This window comes from Temnothorax nylanderi, unplaced genomic scaffold (assembly GCF_030848795.1).
Source record: "Temnothorax nylanderi isolate EJ_2023f unplaced genomic scaffold, tnyl_v1.0 TNYL_tig0037_pilon, whole genome shotgun sequence".
In the NCBI taxonomy this organism is placed as follows: Eukaryota; Metazoa; Arthropoda; class Insecta; order Hymenoptera; family Formicidae; genus Temnothorax; species Temnothorax nylanderi.
In genome coordinates, this window is record NW_027249099.1 from 479869 (window position 1) to 507675 (window position 27807).

Consider the following 27807-nt stretch of genomic DNA (forward strand, 5'->3'; position numbering starts at 1 on the left):
AAACGCTGAGTACACAGCCTAACAAATTACCGCATGTACACATATTACATGCATTTATCAGGTTAATTAGGTAGATATTTCTTCTTCGCCATGTAGACGCTCTTCGATAATAATGACGTCCCCTTTAGATATTTCGTTGACCCATTCATCATTGATGTGCATATACATAAATCCACAGATGCACTTTTGATAACGTATAAACTTACGCGACCGTCGTCGTCGTCTGCAACGATTGAACGTTTATTCGATTTGCGAGAACCGCTAAATCTGTGTCTTCGACATGAGATATCGTTCAATCACTCTAAACTGATTCGTTATCGCGAATACAAATATATAATCCCCATGACTATCTATTAATATCGCTCGGTATAAATATTTTATTTGAGATAGCGCTGGTAGTAAGCTGGTGATACTTAAATAAATAAAGATAAGGCATTTTTGCTTCTTTTTTTTTTAAAGGCGAGTTTTTCTAAAATTCCGTCGCTGCTGTGTAAGCGGCTTTGCTTCTATATCTAATCCTCTAAACTCTAAAGTCGACGATCGAGCGAGTATAACGACACAAGAGGTAAGACGTAAAGTCAATCTGTCAGAATCACGCGGTCCAGCTATGACATTTATGAATATCGATGCGTGACGTACAACATAGCGATTTCGCCATACAGTATTCTCCTGCCTCACGACGCCAAGACGAATAATTCATCTCGCGGGAGATGCGGCGCGCGTACGCGCATCTGCATTCCTCGGGAGCCTCGCGTGCATTAAGGTCGTTCCGATCGCTGCCGGGGTGTGAATGCACACGTACGGATACTCCGTCTGCCACCTTTTTTTTTCCTCGTCGCCGCCAGGCCTGGAACGAATTGGGACGCGATAATCGCGGCTGACCGTTGTAAAATAAGCGTAAAAGGAAGAGATCGACCGAATTATCATATAATCCGAGACCGTTTTTACGCGATCATCGTCGCGGAACGGGGCGAATAGAATCACCTTTGAAATTTCAGAGTTAATAATTTTTTTTCTATAATGGATAGTCCCGCGGCAATTTATTGCGGTTTATTTTCCATATATAGATTTGCTGGGCCATGTTTTTATTGTGACAAGCGGGATGGTTAGAAAATAATTTTATGAACAAAATGTTGGCTTTTATTTCTATTTGTACTATACATTTGTCAAAATAATATAAATGGATACAGTTCTAATTTGTCAAAATAATATCAATGGATACAGTTCTAATTCGGTGAATTATTGATATAATGTTTTATCCACTGATACTATTTCGTTGTTTTTTTTTACGGTGCTCTTTTGTGCACAAAGAAAGCGTGATGCCATTGTAATATTTGATCGAGTACATGTTCGTTCGTCAGATAGTCACGACAGTTTTTTGTGGACGGACTGGAACGAGTAACAAAGGTGGACGTTAATTGACAGGACAGAAGCGTCGTTGTTGATCCGAGAGTGCTCCGGGTCGCATAATTAATTACCGTCCATCGAGAAGGGCGGTAGCACTGGTGAGATATAAAGCTTCTCTGGGGGGGGGGGGGGGATCCCAGCCAGCGTGTCCGATCCGGTCGCGATTTTTGTCCGATCTCAAGGCGATCCGGTAATTATTCGACGTAACGATACTGCGTCGTAAGAAGCCGATTCTACGACTGGCGCACTAACTTGGCCATCCTTTTAGCCGAGCGATAATTGGATTTGTGCTAGGCTACACTCTTCGTCTTCGTTACGACGCTTGTGTCGTCGATTAACCTTCTTTTGCTTAGATACGCCGCTGAAAGAAACAATTCTCAACAGAATGATAAAAGAAAAGAATTGCAATAAGAAGAAAAAATTTTAATTAAGAAATCTTACTGCTATTATCTTTCACTCACAAATGTAAGAAGAAAGAGAGAGAGGAAAAAAAGCTATTAATGTCTTAACGTTGAGTAAATCTACCGCGAAACAAATGATTGTACGTCTTGTACCACAATCAGAAATTCTCGCGCAACTTTCTCGCATTATCACATATTTAACATAGTTCCTACTTTTTTCTTATGTGGTTAACTTAGTTTCTGAAATTAATACGACTTTATTAACTCATCGAACCAGTTACTTAAATCACAGCACGCCGCAACTTAATCGCCGCGCGCGACTCGCAGATTTAATCACCGCGATACGATTAATTAACGGCTAGTAAGACAGTGAAAATGATCTCGAAGCTTTTTCCGGACCGACTAGATGAGCCGACTTAATTGGTGGACATTATGTGATACATATGAGTAGGCGACTAACCACGCTGCCGAGAGTCGTTGAAACGGAACGGTCGTTGGTGGAATCGCATCGTCCGTGGATTACTCAGAGATGGCCCAATCGATCTTAATCTTGCCATCGATAACCGTGCGGTTTATCTCTGCGCAATTAATTGCAGCGTGCCCGCTCGCACGTAGAAAACGTCCAAGGCCGTCTCGTTGGACGTGGCCTAACGGCACGGACATGTAAATGTCAAGGAAATGGACGAAGAGAGAGCCTACCGTTCTCTCTCTCTCTCTCTCTCTCTCTCTCTCTCTCTCTCTCTCTCTCTCTCTCGCATCTCTCGACTTGTTCTCTCTTTTTCTCTCTCTCTCTCTCTCTCTCTCTCTCTCTCTCTCTCTCTCTCTCTCTCTCTCTCTCACTCTCTCACTCTCTATCTTTCTTCCCAGCTATTTCTCCGACTATTTCGCTCTTTTCCCAATATCCCACCATTAGTCAGGCTTTCTCGACCCCGGTAGTGAGTGCTACCCGAGATGCCTCGCGTCCCAATTAGAAGCCTGATAATCGATTCCGGCCCACTCCCACACGATCCGTAAAAGGATCAGACACGTCAGAATAAAAAATCGATGTTTTGCGTTGCAGAAGCGGGGACCGCACGTGACCAAGATGGAGCGGTGGACCGTGTACACGATGACGTTGCAGATCCTCGCCGCTATCGTTCGTGCTACCGAGGATTTTCGCCACGTCTCGTACGAAGGTAAGAAGCTACTTAAAGGACGCGGATATATTCATATCGACGTTTTATTCAGCGAACCGTGTTATTGCAAAAGATCTTGTTTACCTATTTGTTATCTTTGAATTATACCTCTGAGTTCTGTAATCACGCAAGGAAGATTTCTTATCTTGCCGATTTAACGGTTCCAATTGGTAGCCACGTATAAAATCTGGTAGTCGATCGAGTAATCGCTGCTGCAGCTGATCGATTTATGCACGATTCACGGAAATCGCGATCGAATCTCAAATAGCGTCCCGGACGTACGATAACCGCGAGCATCGATAATTTCTCTCCCGCGATCCCGTTAATTATTTTATCGCTTAAGCTAATTCGGAGTAACCGCGAGTCGATTACGCGCACATCCGATAATCCGCTCACGCGTTATCGATAAGAGCGACGATCGCTCGGCGATTCGCCGTCGAGTTTCGCTGGGCGAGTGAACAGGATCGGCGAGTTTCTAGCCGCGATTATCTCAGAAAACGGGAGCACTCCTACGGACCGCGACAGAAATACACCTCATTCATCAAAGCGCGCATTATTGCGCCAGGTGCGTTATCGGCGCCGTTAAAAATGCCACGCGCGCCATTCTCAAGCAGATCTACGAAAGATCGATCGGCCGTGCGTTCCCGCACGTAGCCGCGACGGATCGAGATCTTTGATCGCGAATCGAGGAAATTTTACACTTGATTTTTGGCGGAAGACATCAATCTGCCCGTTAATACAATAATACTCAAAATCTTTTAACCATCAATCGCTCTGATCGGTAACAGCCGCGCCAACGAATTCAATAACTTCAATTATTTATTTTTCATTAGTTTATTTGACAGCGGAAAAGCTCGATAATTCACAGTTGTTCGCTGTAATAACATTGCAATTTCCAGTGTTGAGTTATTGCGCTTTGAATTAAAGAAAGTTTGTTCGAAATGAACTCTGAAAGGCAACAGCCTGCTTCGCATTCTTTCAATTCAACTCGGCGAGAGAGTATAATTTCCGGTAGTAACTTTGCAATTATGCGTTCGACGGAGTTCGAAGGAAAAGCCCGATTCGCCAAAGTGTCATTAACGGGAAAGCGATAAAGGGGAAGGATATTCTACGTATCGATAATGATGTATCGGCGACGAAGCGATCGAGATTGCCGCGTGAAATCGTGCATAATCGTCAAAAGTAGGTAAATTTCCTCTAGGAGAGTAAATGCCCTCCAGCCGCACGATTTCCGTCCCGGAAGACGGGCATAAATCCGTGGCGAGCGAGCGGGTCGAGCCGACCTGGGACGTTTATGCAAATTTAATTTCGCCCATAACCGCTTCTCTACGATACGTCGACGTGTCGGGTAGGCATGGCTAATCGATAAAAGAGAATATATCTCCGCGCGCGGAGTGTGTCGCGCGCGCAACGCACGGTGTCCAAGATCGAGCCCATTAACATCTCGCAAAAATGTCGGACATTCAGGGCACTTATCGCAAGCAATGACCCACAATGTACAGTTACCACGTAGGCGAGCTCCCAGCTCGATTATCGCACACTTCGCGGCCCCGCGGAGAGAAAACGCAGATCGTGTTGAAGATGTGGGACGTGTGGTCGCCTGTATATGGATGGAGAACAGACGCCACGCCCGTCAAGCGGAAAACCTTGTATCGACCCCGGATTTAAATCCTAACGAGCTTAATGGATCATTCCTAGCTCCCGACGGGCGTGCGGTAGCCCGTCTTTTTCTCGGCTCTTCTCTCCGCCTCCCTTTTTTCACCTAATAACGCTCCGGTGTCGGAATCGCGAAGAGGAAGACGTGGAAAGATCACTCAGCGCGCAAACCCGTGATTTCCATTTGCACGTAAAACACTTCCCGCGGGTCGCTCGACGATGGCTTCGATGCCCGGCGGCTACGGACGATGCGACAGTCTCCCGCAATAATCGTGAGGCCTGTATTAAGTTGGATCACGATTTTGTTACGGTTTCCCGCGCTTCTCGTGGTCGCCGTCACGTTTTGAGCCGCGCGCGGAATGCGGAATATGGCTATTAAAAAACAGTGCTTCGTGTATCTCCCGAGTCGATTAAAATAATGTAATTATAACATTACTGATTTCTCTTCAAATTCTTTCTTTGCTTAATGACAAAAATATAGAGAGTATTATATTTTATATAATAAAGTTGTGGCTGTAATGTTGATTAAAACAGCAGCATGTATCGCCCATGAAAATGTATGTCGGCCTGAAATCAAAGGTCGCACGCTTTTTTCCCACATTGGAAAATAAACCTATCATCGTGTTTAGTCCGTTCGGGCAAACGTACGGCATTGGCGATAGCCTCGGAATGTCGTTATGATAATTTGTGATCCTGCGGCAAACCATTCCGCTTCTCGCAGAGAGAACAATCGCCGACAAAACAACAGCACATATGCGCGCTGATAATACTTACGCGCGCGTAATGCATGAGATATTTCTGTTTCCGTGAATTCTCGTGAATTGCTTTCCGCGCAATCTGCGTTCCTGGGGATTTAAATCTCCGCTTAATAACGACGGTATCGGTTGATATTTATTGCTATTTGTGAAAGCGGCATCTGTTGCGGTTGTTGACTAACAAAATGAAATCGAAAAGCCGTCTTTTAATGTAAATTATTATTCAATTTAATTCGATGTTTATTGATCGGTCGTGCAAAATATGTGTCCCGGGCCTCTTTCGTACAGCAAATGTGGGAGTTACACACTTAGAGAAATTTTTTGCTGTATTAGCAAATTATTTGTCACTATAGTGACAACAAACACTTGGTTTGCTGCGAGAGCTAATTAATTTAGCAATAGTAGCAAACCTTTTGTTGCAATAGCAAAAAGTTCGCTCTCGCAGCAAATCAAATTTTGTTGTCGTTGCAAATCACTTAAATTTCTCTCAGTGCAGGACGTGTTGAAAAGTAACACGTGTTTCAGAGGAAATAATAAAACGTACAGAGTGCAAAGTTTAAAAAGAAAAACATTAACTTAATCCAATCCGGATCTAATAAGCAGATATGCGGGTATAGAGTATCATTTATTCTCCGCTATATCTCTTTGTTATGAAATTCAATTGTACTGACTCATACACTTTTCAAAACAAACGATTCGATTGTTGAGAGTTCCCCGCGTAAGTTTTTAAGTCTTGAACTATGATAAATTCTCCCACTCATTCTGATCAGTCGCGCGAATAATAGTCATGATACTCCGCTACGGTCTTTCTCTCTTTCTCTCTCGCCAATGGATCTTTTTTTTTTGTCATTGTGTGGGTATTGTTGTGCGGCTAGGCGTTGTAATTGACCACATTGTTAACGTTCACGAAAGCGACGAACGTTATTTATAACGGTATCGGGTTGCTAATGTGCGGCAAACATCAACGAGTCGATATCAGATCTCGGGAATGTCTTACGCAAGAACGGTTAACGCGAAAGAAATTTGCAGGCAGAAGTTCGCTCGTTAAAACACCTCACACGATTGGCGTCAGGAGGCAACGACACCAGGTGTATAGTGTATACGATATGCTTATACAGGACGTCGTGTTCCTGTAACGGTATTATTTGCGCACTGTCCGGACAGCATACGGCGATAGCCCAATACCTATGGTAGAATATGCATTGAGTAACTAAATATACTTCGCTTTGTGGCCAACAAAAGAACATTAGCACGAAACAGCGCGGTGGTCGCATAGATAACTATTCATGTTCGTCACATTATTTTAATATTATTAATGTGTCACTGCGATTTTGAACAGAAGAATCCTTTATATCCTTTTTTTAGGATAAAGAATAATGGATTCCATGAAAATTAGAATTAAGATTTGTTATTTTGTACTTTTTCCAGTCTAAAATATTTTGTAGCAATTTAAACAGAGTTTTTCTCGAAGAACAGGAAGTAGAAAAAAAGTCACGTTATTCCTCAGTGTGAAATGCAATTACATCGCGGAATGACGAGAGCCTTGTTTCATGGGGGAGAGACGTTACTCGATTCTAATTAAATTCCGAATACACAGGGGCACAGACCGCGCTCAGATTGCGAACGAGCTTGTTAAGCGCTCTATTGCACGTCGAAAATGACAAAGCAATTCTCTTCTAATTATCCCGGTATAAGGCACGTTGAGAGGGTACATTGTACCTGTGCTGGAAGGTTTGCTTTCGTTCCGCTCCTGAGAACCGGCGGCGATTGTTTGCGGTGCGTCCGTACAAACGGGTTGATTCGCGAGGGAAATAGTCTTCAGCCGACCATGGAAGTCCTCCGGGTATCGACCGCAATGTCTCGATTACGGAAAGCGATCCACTTAAGACGCGATTACGCAATCGTATATCTTTCGTAATGCATATCTGTTCGCGCGAAAACGCATAAAAAATTTTTTACGAAAGCGGACGCGTTTAATATGTACGCAAATGATCGTTTTTTGTTAACAAGATAATATACATTTTGCGAAATAAACGACCGCTCATTCGAGAGACAAGTTTCAATCGGCAGTGCATGAAAAATGTGTCTCAATCACGAGTAATATACTCAACAAGGTAAAGAGAATATAAAGTGGCAACTGTAGTAGGAAGAGAACAACACGTTATATAAGAAGGGCAAGGAAGATAATCCAAAATTGTACATTAATGCATATAAATGATGCATATAAATTCGCTTTCTTTAACATGAAGATAAATTTTTGTTTATCTGGATGCTATGATATTCAGTTATTGAATAACTAAAATCGAGAATTAACTTTTATTAATTTTACAAAACTTGATTATCTCGCGAGATTTTTTTTTGTAGGGCAGCGTAAAACCACGGGGATAATTTTAACAGAGTTTCGAAGGCTGATTTCCCAACTGGAATACCATCGAAACCAAACGTCGAGATTTTCCTACCGCGCTCACTCGCGCCCTTTTGCCGCGTTTCGCAGTCGCGCCACGTTGCCCCGGGGTTTATGGGGTGCATAAATTCATACTAGCAATGCTCTGTGTCGCGTGGCATAGCGTGGCACGCGGGCTGGCGCCACCGATAATTACCGTTTTGCCGTTTACAGCTGCGTTTTGCGCGGGACCACCCGCGCCAGTTTCTGCCGCCGCGCCGTGCCCCTCGCGGCGATACAAGCTGCGATTGTAAGCGAGTCCGTAATTTTATTTTCGCCAACATAAAAGCCGGACGTCATTGATATATTGGAAGCAGCTAGCTTGCAGCTATACGACTCGATCCCGATTTCCTCGCTCGCTTTTCTCTCCCCTTAATTGCCGCGCGATGTCCGCGGCAATCGAGGCTATCGGATCAAACGCCTACGACACAAAATGAAATTCCCCGTTCTCTCCGTTCGTTTATTTTCGTTTGTGGTTACGACTCGAAAGCGTGGAGATGTCCCGTTGATTACCGAGGCGTGAATAAAAAGTCGTTTTATATACCGCCCCCGTGAACGGCCGAAGGCTGCTGGAAATGAAGCGGGAAATGTGTTCCTGTGTGTGTTTCTCGTTACATCGACGTCGAAAGCAGGATTCCATTTTGGCCGACGGCGCCTTAAGAGAACGCGATCGTGTGTACTGATTTACTAAGTCCGCCGTTTCTGTATCATTCTCTTAGCAAAACATATATGGACTTGAAAGATGAACTCTTCTTTCGACGACCCTTTTTTCGTTCCTTCTTTCATCTTTTAACATTTACGACATTAATGCACGCACTCATTGCGTTTACGCAACTATTTACGAATTAATCTTTGAGTGTATTATTACCCTTCTCCTACTTCTTTATTTTCTTTATTCCTCACGCTTTTTATTTTTACTCTCTTATTTATTTTTTTTCTACACATTTATTCATTTAAAGATTAAAATGCACATATGCTATAGCTGCTTGTCTTTCAAAGAGGTACACGCAAGACACGGTGGAAATTTATGGCGAAAAATCGTGCGCCGTTTGTCTCGAAAATACAAATGTACATACGTGCGCGAAACTTTTCTTGCTGACAAAACACATGTTCGTGGCATTCAAGGTTTCGCGTCGAAGAGAAAAAGAAAGGCGGTGCAGCGATTTGCAAGGCGACAAAACATCACGTAGACGGCGCAAACTTGGAGTTGCGTTTTTGTCTACAATGTCTACAGTGTCTACAATGTCTACAAGCATGCAGAAAATGTGTTGACATATTTGAGCTACTTTTAGTTGTTTCTTAAGATTAACTATAGCAACACAACCGCGTAACGCGATATCAGTGAGATATTTTTGTAATATTTATGTAATTATTTTTATTAATTTTATATCTATGTAATTATTATAATTAATTTGTATATAACCGTCTTTACAACATTTTTTTTCTATTTCATTACTTGAACTTTCGCTTTCTGCAGATATTTTACGATACATAACTCAGTCATACTTTTTTTACAATTATACGATTATAAATCCACCTTCCGTAATCTTACGCCAGGTTAAGGGTTAACATAGACGCTTCTTTAATAGTCTCATATTTTAAATATAACCCGCAGTTTAGTTTAATCACGGCTTCGCATCGCGCGCTCGTATATTCTCTAGGAACGAACTATGTTAAAGGCGCAATTATCTCCCATCTACGATCACGTACTGCTTTCTTCGTTTTATGTTGGATAATTTCCCCGCGAGATTTCGTATACTTAGGAAATGAAAGTTAAACCGAAACGATTGCTGTACTATAACATTCTACTCCTGTTCTCTTCACTTCCGAGGAAAGGAGTGGCTAACGGCACGGACGGGTCGTATACCGACGAGAGCAAAATGCCGTAAATCTCGGCGCAGCTCGATAAATCACGCATTTATTTTCGCTCCACGTCTCATGAAAGCTCGCGAGGTTTTCCACGGAAGACCGTTGTGCTCCTCCGTCCTCCCTCGTATGCACACGAGTCTCGTTACGCGACGCAGTAGCGACCGCGGCGGTCATCGATGTTCTCCGGTTCACCGGATAAGGTAAACGAGTACCTCGAGTCGTAGAAATGTGCATTATTCAAGAGAACAATCTATCGAACGAAAATTTGCATTTTCTTACGAACAATTACATTGATGTATAATATTCTTATCGTAAGATGTCGTTTATTTACTTCATTGTCACGTTTGGCTTCCAACTGTTGAACTTTGACTTATTATAATCTGTTAATGTTGATTGATTAAGGATGACCCCTTACAATATTTTTATATAATATATAAAAAACATGTTATTGTCTTTTAATATAGGAAAGTATCAAACGATTAATGCAACGGTTACGTAATTTACGTATTATGGCTACATCTTGTTTTTATATTTTTTCATCATTATCGACGATAGGAGCAACCTCTCATGGTGTTTGTGTTAATTGTAAATGTGCGAGAGAAAATTGCGACAATTATTTGCTCTTTCGAAAACGGGTTTCTCAAGGGGCTCGATATCGTTACGCTCATTTTGCATTAACTCTTAAGTACGCTCATCCGCGATCGCGATATGTCTTTTATAAACCGGCAGAGGCTTATTTAATATAATTCCTCGCTAACGACGCGCTTATTTACATATCAGCGGTGCGGCATGCGTTGTAAAAAAAGACGAATATCTCGAACCGCCATATATGTATACGGTGCACGTTGATCAATTAGAGGTTCCATCCTCTGATCATCGAGTTATGTTTTTGAAGTGCGTAAAAGACGCAAAGTGGACCGTCACGCGGTTACACAACGGCACGAGAAGAAATTCAGAACTGCACTGATCACGGACTGCATTTCGCAATAAAGGCTAAGCGTTACCGATAAATTATAATATTCATATCGCTCGGCTAGAAATTATTGCGAGAAAATATACGATCGAATATTATATCGATTTCAATTCTGATATAAAACTCGGACGTAAAAATTCCGTTTAGCTCGTGCGCGTGGGCAGAAGGTTCGGCACGCGCCGTAAACGTGCTGCCGATCCAGAACCGATTTGCGCTAACTGCATCGCCGTTTGTCGATCCGAACCGTGCGGAATTCTCGCTTCTACCTTTCGCGACACGCACAAAACTACACGCTCACCAGCACGGGGGTTCTCTAACTCCCTAACGACAGTTTCGGTATTGTTGCGCAGGTATTATATATGGTAAAAAAGCTGCGCAACGATACCGAACTGTCGTTAAGGAGTTATAGAGAATCCCCGTGCACGACGCAGTTGCCGACGTGAAGATCCAGCGCGAACGTCTGCAGTTGTACCAAGAACTGCATTCTCCGTTTTACGAGTTAAAAAATATAATGTTGACAGTTTCTCTAGCATAAATTAAATTAATATGTCTAAGTCAATTAAAAGATTAAAGAAAGACCTATCTAATACCAAAAAGTCTACGCTTAAGGCAGCTAATATAGATAAAAAGACGTAGAGAAGAAACTTTGCACTGAAACGCCCGTGATTTTTCAGGCCGGCGCTACACGCACTCGTAACCTTTGTTTTCCTAACGAGAGAAATGAGAAGAGAACGAGAGAGAGAGACGAAGCTAGAGCCGAAGATAGAAAATCTTTCCACGCGTGTCGCGCGTGGGCGACGCTTATGGCACGCGCCGACGCGCGCGCGTACGCGAGTTTCTTTCCCTCTTCGCGTCTCTCCTCCAAATGTGTGTTGCACTGGAGAAAGGTATTCCTCTCCTCGGGTTCCTCGGTCCCGTATCGCACGCCGTGATCATTCTCTCGACGATCATTCTCGCACCCGCTTCATTTTGCAGCCGCAATAGTCACGCCGTCTCCATCGTGGCCGCTTTCTAGAATGCCACTCGGCGCTGAATTTTCTCGTTGCGGTCCCTTCTTTCCTCTTTACCGTTCTGCAGATCGGGTAAGACGGGAATGCATCGCGGACTCGGGCAGGTTTATAAGAGCGATTTGTATCTCACAATCAGTGTGGCAGGAAGAAAATGAAAATCTTTCGTCGTAACTTGATTAACTTTCAACTGGCGTCACTTTCATGAGTTTCATAATTTCACGATTTTAATCATATACCTTGAAAAGAGAATTACATTTTCAGAATGCACGGCGTAGTTATATTGTTTAACTCCTTCTCTTTTCAAATTTATGCGTTCTATAAATAACTTCCCGTAGGATAAATTGTGCCTGTATCCAAGAAAGGCGCGACCCTTTCATTTTTTTTTCACTATGTTCTTTTCTTCTGAGCGGTTTGCTTGCTATAATAGCTACCAATGTCCTGCGTCAGAGCACAAGCTCGAAGGCGTGCGCTTCCTTTCAGTGGGTGGATTTATAATCGCCACGGGTGGCGCGGTAGGAAACCGAGTTGATAAATTTGTTGCAGCGAGGCGTTCGTGGCTCGTCAGCGACGGATGCTGTATCAGAAACCGAAGAAGAATCTTTTCTTCTTCGACCTGTGTCATTATGAGCGATATCTCTTTAATAATTGCGGTTCGATATCGTTCAATATCGCGACAGTACCTGTCAGCAACTTAATTATTTATTTTCGAGTCATTTTCGCGATCAGAATACAAATTTAATCCGTATAGTACCATTCTTGTAATATCCTACATGTAACTTTAAAATAGCGGAAGAATTTTAAAAATGATTAATAAGATTACATGTATTAATTAAGTAATTTGTTGATTTATGCGGACATCAATTTCTGTTATTTTAACATGTTTATTATATATATCCTGTTGTTAGAAACCTCAAGAAGGCGAAAGTTACGGAAATTACGGCGGAAATTATAAACGTCGTAGTGTATATCCCATAATTCAATTTCGCCCAGCATTTTCGCCTGGCCTCGGTGATCACGGAGTACCAACGACTTAATGAAAGTAACGAACACCGCGCGGAGGCGACCCGCGGATTACAAAAATGTCTGTAACGCAATAATGGCGCAACCAGCCGTCTTCGTCAGGCGAGTCGTCGATGATCCTTTGTTTGGCACGCCTCGTTACTGATTACGATCGTACCTTTCTATCGTCTAGGATCGATTAGGATTGGATCGTTGTTAAAAGTGGCCTGTGCGGCCTTCGGAATCCACCTACGTCACCCGCGTACAAAAGCGTCTAATTGCGCTTTAATCGCGTTACGTCAGTTTTCGATGGTTATCGCCGAAGTTTTTGCTCAGGTGCGGTCTCAGCTGCGCGGGCTCAGGTGATCGTAATGTGTTTCGCGCGAAAGAGAGTTTGTTAACACCTCCGGAGAGCGTTCTCCGAAAGGAACACGAGCCCGGGACGACTAGAAAGTCAACCGCTGTTTTTGGTACGGTGATTATTTATTATCCCGTATGACAGAATCGATATCACCCAATTCTCTTGAAAGTGTTCTTCGAAATTCACCGGTTTTTCGAAATATTACATAAATGATACATAACAGAGAGATGCGTAATTTTTCTCGTTTCTCTCTTCGAAAGTTTTAAAAATAGAATAAGTGAATATTATCTAGCAACTCATTCGCATTTGACTGGAATCATCACTTCAATTTCCCAAGTTATCAATATTTATCAACTTTTTCTGAATATTTCATGAAGAATTGCGTTTACAAAAGTGCGCAAGATTTTTCTCGTTCCTCTCTTTTAATATCTTTTAAAAGGATGCAAATCTTCACGGTGAATACACATCTTCCAATGCCAAGTTACCAGAACCACTACACGTCAACTTGTGACGCGCTTCGTCGAGGCATTCCTTGAAGACTCGAACCGGAAGCAATCGCGGATGAAACTGAAAGGGACCGCTATCCACGGCAGAAGGACAGTTATCGCGCGGCATATGAATCGATATCATTCAATCGCCCGAAGCGATTTTCTCGGACGCGTTAATGCTATCGAGCGTATCGAGCCATCGCGCAACTCGCTGACGACACCTTCACAGGCGATTCTTGACTCAGCCTCGAATTCTTTATGTACATACAACGTGTAACGTGGCCGATCATCGTTGCCGCAAGCAACACCTTCGCGTCTTGATTAAACTACTCGGAGTGGCGCGAGATACCGAGGTCGCATACATTAACATCTCGGTTTTACGAAACGCAGTGGCGCAAAATTCATTCCCTGGCTTAGGAAACGGTGAGTGTGCGAAGAAAATCATTCGTCGATATTTATAGATGTAAGAACAAATAAGGATAAAAGAACCTCTTCAAACTTTGTCGGAGAATCGACGGAGGAACAGCTAAGAACGATTTCTCAATTCTGCAAAAAATCTATGCGGATTTTAGAAATCGAACTATCCTTCGATAATAATTCGCTGCTTCGTAGATCAATAGTTAAAGGTCTTCAATTGATTGTTACTTATCTTGCCCTTAGTACTTGGCCTGTTTATTGAATTTGGAAAATAGATAAACAGATGGAGAAAGAGTGAATGTATATGTGTATTCTTTAGCATGCCATATTGTGAAGTCGTTGTGACCATAAAGGCGATCTTGCGCGCGTTTTTATATATTACGTCGGATATTCTCGCGTATCATATGTCCCTCATCGCGAGGCGTGCCCACGTCCGACATGGACGTCCGTCTGCCTTCATGCGACTTACGAGAATAATCCGCCTACGCGATTTAATTTCGTCTTAAGACGCGCAAGAGCAACATCTCTCGACCGCGATAAATCGTTCCCGGGCGCAGCGCTTTTTGCATGGTGAGTGCAATAGGAGGGCCCTGCGCGTGGCACCCCATGGTCGTTCCTATGCTGTAAGAGCATTATGTCGCGGCCGAACCACAAGTGGAGCCAGATCCCTTTGGAGAGAGTTGGTTACCGCTCATTCTCTACTGCCCTCGTCCGTTTTCCCATCCATTTTCCTGCACACGCGTGTATGCATATTACGAGCGCACCCATTTATTCTTTCATATCTGCATGTACTCTTTTATACACCCCTTTTTTGTAGAGGCGCTTAAGAGTCTGGATAATATGGTCTTCTCGTGTTAGCAAGCAGCGTCCTGTTAAGGGAAGAAACCATCACGTACTTTGAAGCGCCTAATTAATTACATTGTATTTTGAAGCAAGCGATACTCCGCCTTTAACCGACGGCTCTTTATTACTCTTGTAAAAGTGCACTCCTTTATTTCTTTCCTCCGCATTGACGCTTTCTGGATTATACGACGTTTTAAAATTAGCAGCTGGTGCTTTATTAAAATTCACCGGGTAATTTGTTATTCTTAAACATGGCTTAGTCTTCTTTGAATTTCTAACGCCTTAATGAATTTATAAGAAAAACACTCGATATTCACGGATAAAGAAGCTATCGTGTATCCGTCATTAATTTATTCAAGAAATTGCATTTTAGACGAAAATCATCGCTGATCACCGCGAATTGACGATACCGGTTTAAACTGTAAATATCTTCATACGAGGTATCATTACGCCACGTGCGAATCTCGGAGAAAGTTTGACGCGTCGATCGAGAGAGCCGTGGACATATCCGAAAATGTTTACGGCCGAGGGCTCGATTAACGCGCGTCGCTAATAATAAGGTGCAATCGAGCACGCTGACTTCGTCGTAAAACCGTAATGATCGCCGGGCGCGTATCTGGCCGTTAACGATCTCATAAACGACGGCGCCAAGGTCGCGAAATCTGCAAGGCGCGCTGATATCCGAAGCGTCGACCGCGCCGATTTCTCTCACGGTAGTGGAACGAGGTGACGGAGTATAGTACATATGTAATACTTGATACTTCTCTCACTCGCTTCCCTCGCGATCACTCGAGGGGAAGGAAGATTTACGTCCGAGCCGCCGAAACGGGCAGGGCCAAATGGGGTGAAGGAGATACGGCCCATTCTTATGAAAATCGAGACATTTCCATGAATATGTTCTTACATTCCGTCACCTAGCGGATGATGATAGTTATATTTCATATCATGCGAAATAAGATATCTTCGACTAGTCCCGCATTTCTCTTTTTCGCCTTTTCGATTTTTCCGTTTGGTCAATGCGGAAGCGATTTAGATCACTTTGAACACCTCGACCATTTGTAAACAAGACCCGATGCCGATTCAGCTCTCGTTTCTCGTAGACAGTACGTATAGCGTATTAAAGTTTTAACAAAGTTAGCTTACAGATGAAACGATTCAAATAGACTTGGCCGCTACGGTTCCGCTCTGAAATTGAATTTCAAAACTCGGCGAATATTACCGAGCGCCTTTCATCTACCTGAGCGTTCAACCATCGTTAAATTTCCAATAGCGAGGTCGACGGCAACTCGCCCGCGGTTAACGAGAACCGATCTTATTCTACCGGGTAAGGAGATCTCCGGACTGGAAGCCGCTTGCCTGCACGATCACCGAGACTCCGGTGGGGCTGTGTGTATCTTAGACGACCGTTCTCTCGGCCGTTCTTCTTGCTCGTACTTGACTATCGTTTCGTGATTACGCCCGTCTCCTCCCTGCTCCCCTTCGTCCTTACAGTCCTCGGTTTCCTTTCTGCCCAGTTGATACCACTCCTCACTGTTCTTGTTCTCAGAAGCCCGCAGTGGTTCTCGGCACAAACGTTAACGCGCCACAGCAATTAGCCTATTCAATTACGTCGTCGAGGCGACAGAAGTGCTGCTTTGTCATAGTAGCACGTCGTAGTAAATGCGTGGCGAAGATTGCACACGTAATAATGGGGAACATGCGGTTTCGAACTTATGCTTTTGTGCGTGTGTAACCGTGCGCGCTACTTTTTAGGGTTTCCTCAGCGTGGCTCCCGTTGTATATCGTAATTAATCATTCTTAACTGTCTACACTCGTGACCAAGATAAATTATCGTGGTACTCTTTTAAAAAGATCTCCGTATCTAATAATATTGATCGAATAAAAAACAGTCAGTTAAGCGGTCAGAATAAATTAACGAGCAGATTGCGTGTTGGAGCATAGATTGCCAATTATCTTCCTTACTAATAAATTATCTCTCGAATTTTGCGATATTGTCTTCCGCGCGCGAATTTAATTATCTTACAATAATGTTGTAATATACCATTTCAAGTTTTGTACAACGATTTTTTTTAGTCGCGCTACTTCAGATCGCAATTTTATAGATATCTGTATAAAAATTTTTACGATTGGTGTATTAATTGGCCCTATAAATGTAAACATCACGTTTTTTATTTTAAAATAAAATTTAAAATATAGAGCGAACGAGCAGTGAATGCGAAACGACTTCCCTGTTAAAATCGAGAAGATGACATGTGTCGCAGTGAGGACGAACCGAACATTGATTAACGTTCGATTCACATTCGATTCTCTCGTCACTGGCGGCGCACGCCGGAGAGAAAGTTTTAAATAAACTCAATTTCGCGCTCGCGGTTCGTTTGCACGCAGCCTTAACGAATAATACCTTAATCCGCTTAAACGTAACCCACGCACGTTTGGAGCTTACGCGCTGCGGTATTACAGTATCGTGATCGGGATCATCGAAGCGTCGATCGCCGCTAGTAAAACCTAGATCGCAATTGTTGCGATACGTGACCACGATGCGCTGTAGAGAGGAAAGATAATCACGCGGGGCCTGTTTACCGTAATTACGCGAGCGGAATGTGAGAACATGCACGCACGCACGCACGCACGCACGCACGCACGCACGCACGCACGACGCATCTGCGATTGCACTTTTCGGTCTCAGCTCGCGGATCGAACGGGCTATTAGGCGCATCGAGAAAATCAATGAAACACGTGGAGAAGCAGCACACGGCAATTAAGACGCTAATAATCGACGCTTCTGAGGTCGTCGGCTATAATTCGTGCATACGAACTTATAAAAGGGAAGACCTTACTTATTGAGTCTTTACTTTACTTAATGTGAGGGTCATTAGAGAAGATCATGAGTGTATTCTTTCTCTTCTTTTCTTCATTCAGACGAGAAATTACAGATTATATCGTGCGCTTTTATTACAGATTTATGTATATTTTATAATGGTTTATGTATAGGTACGTGTATAAACGCATACACGTTATATGAGATGCGCATCGTTGCGCCGATGGCATGATTTGCTCCACTATCTATAAGTCATCCGATTAAGAAGCGACACAACAACATCGGCGGCAAATGACGGGTAACAGGCCGCAACGTGTGCATGCTTTTCCTATTAAATCGTGGGAATCGAAAGCATCGTCGTACAGCATCGATACGACGTACAAGAAAGGCAGGCTGAAGGTGCGACAAGCAAGCGCGCACGCAAACGCAAGCGAGTATAATATATTAACCAGGTTTTTATTTAATTACCGGGCTGTCACGCCATCATTACGCTCCTTAATAACTTTATCTCCAACGGGTTCCGAGTTAATACCAGACGCGCGATTACAGCCGCGCTTCCTCGCTAATTCGGAAAAAAACCGAAGAGACGAAGAGGGCACGTAACAGAATGTTGCATTAGCTTATCGCGTGTATTAAAAATTTTCACGTATGTACATATTAAACGCGTAATCTCCGTTGATTTGAAACTCATGTTCTTAAAGCGTTTGAATATCAGATAAGTATCCCGATATTTACATGAAAAGCAAACGGTAATTTTGTGCCAACGTATGGAAAAACGACAGATTGGAAACTATGCGGTCAATAAAAGCAGAAATATTTTACGAATATTTTATAAACGTCAAATTGTGGAGCGATTTACTCGTTACGGAAAACGGATAGTGAAAAGTGAAATTTTATTTCCGTGAAAATAAATTCATCCATAATTCACCGTTTGGTTTTTTACCTATTTTTCCTCTCGCTCAGAACGCTAATTAAGAGTTGCACACATTACTGCAAACTCGGAAGATCGAGAGATTTTTTTTTCTTTTCGTTTCTCGTCCCATTTTCTTTCTTTTCATTTCTGCAAGATAGTCGGCCACCGAACTGATAGGTCTCGGGAATATGTTGCTATAAATTTCTCCCTCGTATTGATAGCGTCACAATCATTGCAAACCTGCGCGCTCGTAAAATTAACGAGCGTCCCATTTACTGCTTTATGCGCGCGAACGCACGCGCTCGCTGCAATTTTTTATTCGGTCTCGCTGGTATACAACGTTCTGCTCTTGTTCCCCTTCGCGGATTTTTCCCTTAGTCAGCTCCGATCAACTTGTATGTATATTTTTCTTGCAAAAAGATGGATGCAACATGCCGGAAGTGAGACTGTCGTTGTGTAGCGATAATGTTCAGTTTTATTTTTCCTTTCTTACTGTGAAACATTAGACGTTAATTACAATAACGGTTTTTAATTTTCTTAAATAATAGGTAATGTGATTGGACAGTAAAAACATCTATAAATAAATGCGAATAACGTTCGTCATTTATTATTATTGCAGCTGTTATAGATCTCTTACAATTAACGACAACGGGGTCAATAAGTATACTAAAAAAGTTACAGTAAAGAGATTTTTATTTATCTTTCCATTTAATGTACATAGCTGTACACAAATGCAAGACGATGTAATTTTTTCTCGTTAATCTTCGCCGCTTTCTCCCCATAAATGATTCGTTGCCGGTAGCAAGTATGAAGTTGCAGTTGACTGCAGTTGTCCCTACATTCTTGCGTATTATTTAATCGACCTATTCGACAAGCGATCGATCCCGTAATATAGCATATCGATCGATCAACTATTCATATATCTATCAATAAATATAACCTCTTTGCGATTTGGCGATCACGAGATCGACAAAGGGCCCCGAATTGCGATTCTTAGCCTAGTTAGAACTTGGTTTCTTAGCCTAACGAGCTTTGAAGTGAAAACGCCGCTAACGAACGGCCACGCGCGCGCTTGTAAAAAATAAAGATAGAAATGTTGAGACTCGCCGACGCATGAAAACATTCATCACGCTTTTCCTGGGAGAACCGGCGTGCGCTGCCAACAACCTCGACGTTTATCTACCGATCGAGGCGTCGAGCGTAAACCAGTAGACAGAATCTGTCCGTGCTTTGGTACTACATAAATTTCTGGCTCTATTTTCAGCCAACCACGATCTATCTTTAGATTGATTTCCGATCAGCGCTGACCCGTGCAAAACGACAGCGTTATTTATATATTCGCAAATATTCATGCGCGACCAAAGTGGCGCCTGGCAGCGATTTTTTTCTTCCCCCCGTCGCGAATACGCAATTTCCCCGCCGCTGTCGATAACTTGCTGCGATATTACGGACTGTGTCAACGGTTATCGATGTCTCTAATTACCGTGAAACGTCATTTGCTATAACCGTAGCATTGAGTTAATGAAATCTTATATACGAAATAAGTCATCTAGTTTTCATAATTTTTTTTATAGGTGTCATATTGAAACAGAAGCTGTTAAATAAATTTTTTGGATTTTTGGAAACGTTTGCGTATGCATAAGGAAAGAAGACAGAATAAATGTCTTCTAATACTACTCCGTAATTTTACATAACGTTATTTTTAACGATGAAGAGATTCTTGGATTCAATTTCGTTATTATTTAAAAAATTAAAGCGGACTGATTTATTATTTGTGTCTAGAACTTAATCAAAGACTTGCCTTCGTGAGCAACGTTTGCTTTTGAGAATCAACTTATTTTGGAGACGTCACAGACTTTGAAGCGGCCGACGACCGATGAAGAAAAAAGACGCCGCGTATCACGACCGACTCTGTGCTGCAACCAATTACGCCACTTAATTAATTGCTGTGCGTAATCTGGTTCCCGGCTTGTCTATCCGACGGAAGTAAGCTGAAACGTGTTAAGCGCTCGTATATTCGTATTCATGCTGAGTGGATTACACAGACAGATAAGGTGGCAAATTTGCGAGTGGTCGTAGACATGTCCGCTAATAAATCTCGTGTTGTATATTAATTCGCAATTACTGAACCTCACGTGACATGCTATAATGCGACATAAAATATACTAATCTAGATCAGAAAAGATCGCGCGTATAAAAATCCTTTAATTAGCCGCGAGTGGTGAAGCGTACAAACGCTAATGATTCTCGACTCCGGCGTTAATTTACAATTAGCGCATTTTCAGCACGATTTGATAAAGCTCCCTCCGCCGCTCTCTTGCGCATGTGTAATAATACAATGATAAGAGATAACATTAGGACAGAAGTCGCGCGGTATCGTACGACGATTTCTACATTTATGGATCGCGAGGACGAGCTTCCTTTTGCGTTCCCAGGAAGAAGGTTGCGCTCTCCCTCATTCTGATACCTGTCCACCGTCGTGTCGTAATGTTTTCCGCGTCAACGGAACGGGGCAACGTTCGAATGGTCCAGTAAGTTTACGAGTTGGCAACCGGCGGTTTTCTAGTAAGGAGCCGCGTGTGCTACCTACGCGCAAGAACAAGCCGCGTACGTGCGATGCATTCTTCGGGCGTGCGGCGTGCGCGCGAAGAGAGGTCGAAGACCCCCGTGGTTTCTGGCAGACGCTGTATCACGCATCGCACTTGCGTTTCGACTGTTCGAAACATCAAGCGCCCGCGCCGCGCCGCGCCGGTTCAATGCACCGTTCATTCAAAACAATCGAAAATTGAAGAGGGAATAAAAGTTTCAATTCGACGGACGATTTTCAACATTATAAAAAATTAAATATCATAGAAATCGAATAGAATAAGGCACTTTAAGGGCCACTTCGACCAAGCTCTGATTAACTTAATCGTTGATTAGTCCATTGGAAATGACCAATCGCATTTGCCAATGCTGCTTAATGAGAAAATGCGATTGGTCATTTCCAATGGACTAATCAACGATTAAGTTAATCAGAGCTTGGTCGAAGTGGCCCTTAGAACACGTTTCTTTTCCTTTTTGATATTTAAAATGTTTTCCATACTAGACCGAGACACAAAATAGTTTATGACGGTTTTCTTCGTAAATTTACTCTTGAAGTAATAAATATTGTAATGTGTAAACGTCTACTCTTTCTTAAAACTTATTACGTTTAGTAATTTTATCTCATCATATATCCTGGACCAATAACGAAAGTATCCCATTCCCGTCCGTAACTGTGTTGATGTGCGGGGAATTGAAATGCATATGTTTCCTATGCATACGTTTTCCGAAGAAATATTTATGCGCGATCGACGCGATGGTCGTAATTCGCGACTGCGCGCCGCAGCGCGCTATTAAAAGATCCCTCAATTAAGTTTACGACACGAATTATTGATTTAAAGACGTTCGCCGACTTGTATCTCAGAAATATCAGCCGCGTTTTCAGAGTGGGACGCGCACCCCGCGGTGCGGAGTGAGCTCGAACGTGTGGAACGAAAAGCGATATATCCGCGAACAATGCGTCGACGTCGACGAGGTATCGTCCTTGTATGGACCGACGAAAAGAACTCGACTTGAATCTGACAGAATGGAATGCCGCGTCCAAGTCAGCGGAGATACGACCACTAAGAAATCTCCCCGCGCTTTGCTTCGGTCGAACTACGGAAAGATGGACTGCCAATTATCGTACGATTGTAAGCGCGCGTTCAAATACTCGAATCGATCGGCGACGATATTTAATAGCGTTCCACGAGAAAAGGTACCTTAATTGATGACTAATCGAGAACTTAATTCGTTCGCGAGATATTTCGATACGAGTGGCTTGGAGAGAACCTTTTCATTTTATAAATTGTCCATTGCGCATTATATAACGTGAAAGAAGAAGTATTTAATTTGATAAAACCTCGGGTTTATATCACAACCGGATCGTGCGAGTCGAAACGTCTCCGGGTTCTTGCATCGAATTAATGGCGTGTAGATTCTAATCGCTTCTCAATCTCGATTTCTTTGCTCCTTCATTCGCTTCCTAACCGATCAGAAGCTATCCGATAAAATCTCCTCACCGTGAACAGATTCGCCACCTGTTCCGATAGGAATTACGATGCAGGATTCTGTCTCGTTAAGCCGCGAAATTAAGACCGAAGTGATTCGACCTGATCCGCCTCTGGATTAGCACTCCCCGGTGGATGTTCGCAGAAAAACCTGGAAGACCGATCGATCGCGCGCTCTACGCCGCGGTTACTTTTGCCGCTTCTGGCGATCCGAACGCAGACAAGAAACGTTCCGCGGTTTAATCCTGGGAATTATATGGGAAGCCCTCGACCGCGCCAAGTTCCATGAGAATTACGTATGACCGTAAAAGCTCATTACCGTCACGAACCGTCGGGGAACAACGGAAAATTTGAAGGCGAAACACGATGTGTCTCAATCCCACTCATTACATTCTTCTTCGAGCAAAATTTAACATTTACGTGCTTTCCGAATATAATGATATAATGATAAAATACTAACGATATGAATGCCTCGCGGCATAAATGACCGAATCAATGCAATCTCCGCCACCAAGGATAAGCAAACACCGAAAAGCGTTTATGAGCGTGATGCGGGTGGATTAATGTGGATCGCACGAGGAGGTAGCGATAAGGAACGGCGCCTTTCCCACGTCGTCTCGCGGAATCCCTCTTTACTGCCGGGGCGAGAGACTTTACCCGCTGCGCTGCGTCGTTTGTGAAAAGATCGCGGCACGGCGAGAAATAATTTCTCGCGAACCGCGATTGCGGGTGACGCGAGATCCGTGAAAGGCGTCCATTAGCGTCACGCATCCTCCGAATGAGGGAAGGAGAGGGAAGAGAGAAAGAGAACGCGGCCACTGATTGTGAGTGCAGCATCGCGCACAAAGTACACACGCGTCACGCAATGCGTAGCGGCACGCCGAATGGAGAAAGAGAAAAAGGAAAGAAGAAAAGAAGGTAGAATATAATCGGGGAGAGACAGAGAGAGGTAGGGGGTCGAGGAAAGGGAGACCGGAGGTGGTAGATTTCGCCCATAATTACAATCCCGCGAGTGAGATCTTGCAATTCGCCGACGGACGTCGCAAAGATATCGCGGCACAATGATCATGATCGCGGCGAGGCTCGCTTTATGAATATGCGAATACGTACGCCTCGTCTTCATCCTGGGAGGTACGTTTTGTTCAACCGCATATGCATTCGCCGGTGATGCGCCTCTATCGACCTTCCATCGAGGATCCTCGATCGGGGAAACGACGGCGGCATAAAGATGAATGAAATTAATGACGACTCATCTTTCACGAAGCTGCATCCATTAACTTGGGTCTTTCAAGGAAGCTTGCATCGCAGGTACGGGGTTTCTACGATATTTCTAGATATCTTTTCATTCATTCAAGTATAAAATATAAGAGATATCGATGTGAGTTCCGTCTCTCTCCTTAAACTGTCGCGAAAGGCAGTGCGTGCCGGAATTTGGAATTTTGTTTCGTTCTAGGATCGCGGAGTTACGAAGAATTTAATCGGTCAATGATCCTCCGAGCGATCGACGAGAGCGCGTTAATTCACGTACATACTTCTTATCTAATTCGCTATCCCGCGGACGAGTTCTCTGCGCTCATCGGCTTTCCACTTTTTCTCATTGCGTCTCTCTACCGCCTTTCTCGTTTTCCCCTTCGTCTCCGCGTCCTCGTCGTCATCCTCATTCTCGGTCTCCTTTTCTCTTTTCTTTCACGAACGCTCCGTCGCAACCGCAGTTATTGCAGTCGTCGTCGTCGGTCGTCGCCGCTGTCGTTACCTCTTCTTATCCCACCGCACTCACGTTCCGAGAAACCGAACGGCATTTTCATCTGTGGCCTGCACAATAAGACCCCGTCGTTTCCCCGCGGATCGAAGATCGCCGATCGACGATTCCGATCGTAAAGACGAAGACTCTGTTTTTGCTCCGGCATGGCCGAAGCGCCTCATTATTTTCGCAATTGCGTGGAAAAATGTCGACTAGACGTCCAGCCTCCCCTCGGCGAAGAAGAAAAGTTGCGAAAATCACGTAAAATACGACATAAACGACGTTTCTGTATACGATGTGTTCCGACACACGCAAGAAAGATGGTGGCAATATCCTGGTTCAGGATTGCGAAATAAATTGGATATAAATTATTCCTCTACAAAGTGGCATTGTTTATTTACATTACAGATGCGAACTATATGTATGCATGCCGATAAATTAATTTTTATCATTACTTAAAGAAGTAATTTTCAAACTGTATTTTGGAAAAAGAAGAAGTGGAAGGTATTATTATTATCTTTAATTTTAACACTATTCTTTATGGAAATGGAAAAAAAGAAAGAAGGAAAGATGTGTGATTCTAGATAATTCAATTATAGTTAATTGTTTAGATAACAACATACATCAATTATAATTTCTTTCCTGTTATTATGTGTAAGAAAACGCACGTAAACTGTATTTGTTTAGTCCGTAACACCGCTCGCTCACTTTAGATGAAAGACCGGAAACAAGCCATTTACGTGGCACGCACACTTCACGCTGGTGCAGTACATTTTTTTCTCCTCGCGATTATGCGAGCACAGCCAAGGACTCGTTAATGCAGAACACCGTCGTGTGGAGGCCGACTACCGATGGACCGTTTTCTCTAGCCCGTTTCTTTCGTCCGTGACTCGTATGGGGTTTTTTTTCTTTGCAAAAATGAACGAATAGTAGCTCCATTACCCGGCCATCAATCTCTGATCCCTCTCTCCTCCGTGTTCTGTCTTCCATTATCTCTCTTTGCTCAGGCCGCGGGACGAACAGAATAGGAGGGAAGTAGTGGAAGAAGAGGAACAGGACGGAAGATACCGGAGGGGCCTTCGAGATCAGGTTATGCTAACTGGGGCTCTCCCTCGTCCCACACGTATTCGCTTATAAAAGTATAAGTTCCTACGATGAACGCGTGTGTGTGGGACATCTTTCCTCGTATACCGTATGAACACATACGTCGCGTACGTCAGTACGTGGAAATGCGTGGAGTTGCTTTTGCGGAATCGACTCTCCGCGAAAAGAAGACGAAGAAGAAGGAGGAGAAGAAGAAGAAGAAATAGACGGACGACGATGCACGAGCGGCTTCGTGACCATCGCGAGCGTATAAGGGTGTCTCTCCGCTTCTCTTTCCTCTCGTGCTTCTCGTTCATGCGTGTGCGCGAGCGCATCGGGAAAAGGAGTCCGGTTGAGGCGAGCAATGGAGGGACGACGAGGGCTAATGCACTGATGCGATTCTACGATGCGCCAGCTCCCCAGGATGGCCTTGCCGCTTCTGAATCACAGATCGCGATATCGGACAATCTCGAAGGCTGCGCAAGATAATTGAAGTCCATCGAGGAAAGCGGCTCAGGAAGAATATCTGAAACGCGCCGCGTCGAGAAACTTGCGAGATACATAAGTCTGATCAGAGTTACGCGCATATAAGATCATGCATATGAAATCGCTTGTAAGTATAATGATAATGGATTCAACGAAAATTTATTGAACGTACGCGAGGTCTTAAGCGAATGTTGATATATTGATACCAGCTGAAGACTTATTTCTTAAAACGTCGTTAAAATTTGAAAGAATGCTTTAGGAGAATATTAGGGAAAAAATACTTTTAGAGACACTTTTCTTGCGTGTATATCGCAAATACATTCGAAAACGGCGATAAATGAAGTAACGGTACAAAAATAGGAAAAGAAAGTCGAAGTATGCATCTTTCCTTCTTCATCGCGGAATCAGAAAACAAAGAGAATGACATAGCAGCGGGGATTATTACTGAGGATCATACAAGATAAGAACTAATAAGAAGTCATTAATTATCCACTAATGCGGATCAAACTTTTATGAACATATATTGCTCTGATTTATAGATTTGTATTTTATATGTATAATATAGCGCGAGACTAGATTCGAGTCTTTAAAGACTCCATTCACCCGGTTAATAACTTGACTATTTCCAGTGCGGTAAATGTTTTTTACGACTTTTCAAAACACGGATTACCTACGTCATAACGCGGCACTCATCACAGTTTTGCTATATAAAAAAACCGAACCGCTTCGCCTCCATGGTGCTTCGAATCTCAAGAAGATTTAGAGTAGTTTAGACAGTCAGACGACCAAATCTCCGGCTGCCTCCGTCGTTCTTGGGTAGGTAGATACCACATCACACAGACGAGACCGACTGGCATAACTCACGCATCGCTTTAGAAAAGAGATTAAAGGGGGATAACGGGCGCGTTTAGTACGAGTGTTATTCGCATTTTCATCAAACGCGACCTTGAGCCGTCTCGAGCAAGAACCGGCGGGCTTAATAAATCGCCACGAGAATAATCTCAGCAGGACCAGAAGTGTCCGAGCATCTGCATCTTTCATTCATGCCGTGTGTTGTTTATGTTTTCCTTTATAAAAATCTCTTATAATAAATGAGTTCTTGGTGAGAAAGTATTATATTAATCTATCTTTAAACATCTCGTATAAATGTCAAAACAAATTAAAACTTAGCAATGCATTCCTTATTGGGAGAAACTCTAAATAATATAATTTTGAGGGTCTTTAAAAGATCACAAAATAACTTTAACGGCGAAACGAAAAAACTCCAGAAGAAACAATAAGGGCATTTGCTGCATTATTATTCGAAATAAAAGAGTACAATTTTAGATTTTATATATTAAAGTGGAAGGAATGTTCTCTTGATTATAATAATTTAAATTTGAAGATACGTTCTCTTGATTGTATAACGATTGGCACGACTTCATTATGTCGTGTTGCAGATTAAGACTTGTTTTTATGAAAGCTAAAGTTTACGATATCTTAGCAGATGCTACGAAAGACGTGACGAGATCGTTTAAGCCTGGAATAAGGATATTGAAGAAATTATCGATCGAGGATGATTTTATTGGGCCGCTCCTCTCGAATATGCGGAAGCGGTCGTTTAGAAAGCTGGCACGTCGAGAAGACGATGCTCTCCTCCCCCTCCCCCTCCCCCTCTCCCCCTCCTAAGAGGGCGATCTTACGATTCGCTTTCCTCGCTGCCGGAGATTGAGCCATATGGACGGACGGGAAATTCAGACGTGATACGATTATCTCGGATATTGGAGGTAGCGAAACGTGGACTCTGCATGTCCACGTGACGTGCAGAGAAAATTTCAGGTTCGCAAAATGGAATTTTTCGTACAGAGCATATATGAGTTCATTCATGATGCATCTCGCACCTTTTATATTCTCGCA

General features: G+C 43.2%; 1 protein-coding gene across 3 annotated transcripts in view; it reads left to right on the plus strand.

The window, feature by feature from the left end:
• Window positions 1–27807, plus strand: part of Sema5c (Semaphorin 5c) — a 96879-nt gene that overhangs the window by 40041 nt on the left and 29031 nt on the right. For all 3 annotated transcript variants that reach the window (XM_071703851.1, XM_071703852.1, XM_071703850.1), the window contains one exon: window positions 2869–2983. In XM_071703851.1, the coding sequence (XP_071559952.1) occupies window positions 2893–2983 (91 nt within the window). In that variant the 5' untranslated portion in view covers window positions 2869–2892. The remainder of the gene's footprint in view (window positions 1–2868; window positions 2984–27807) is intronic.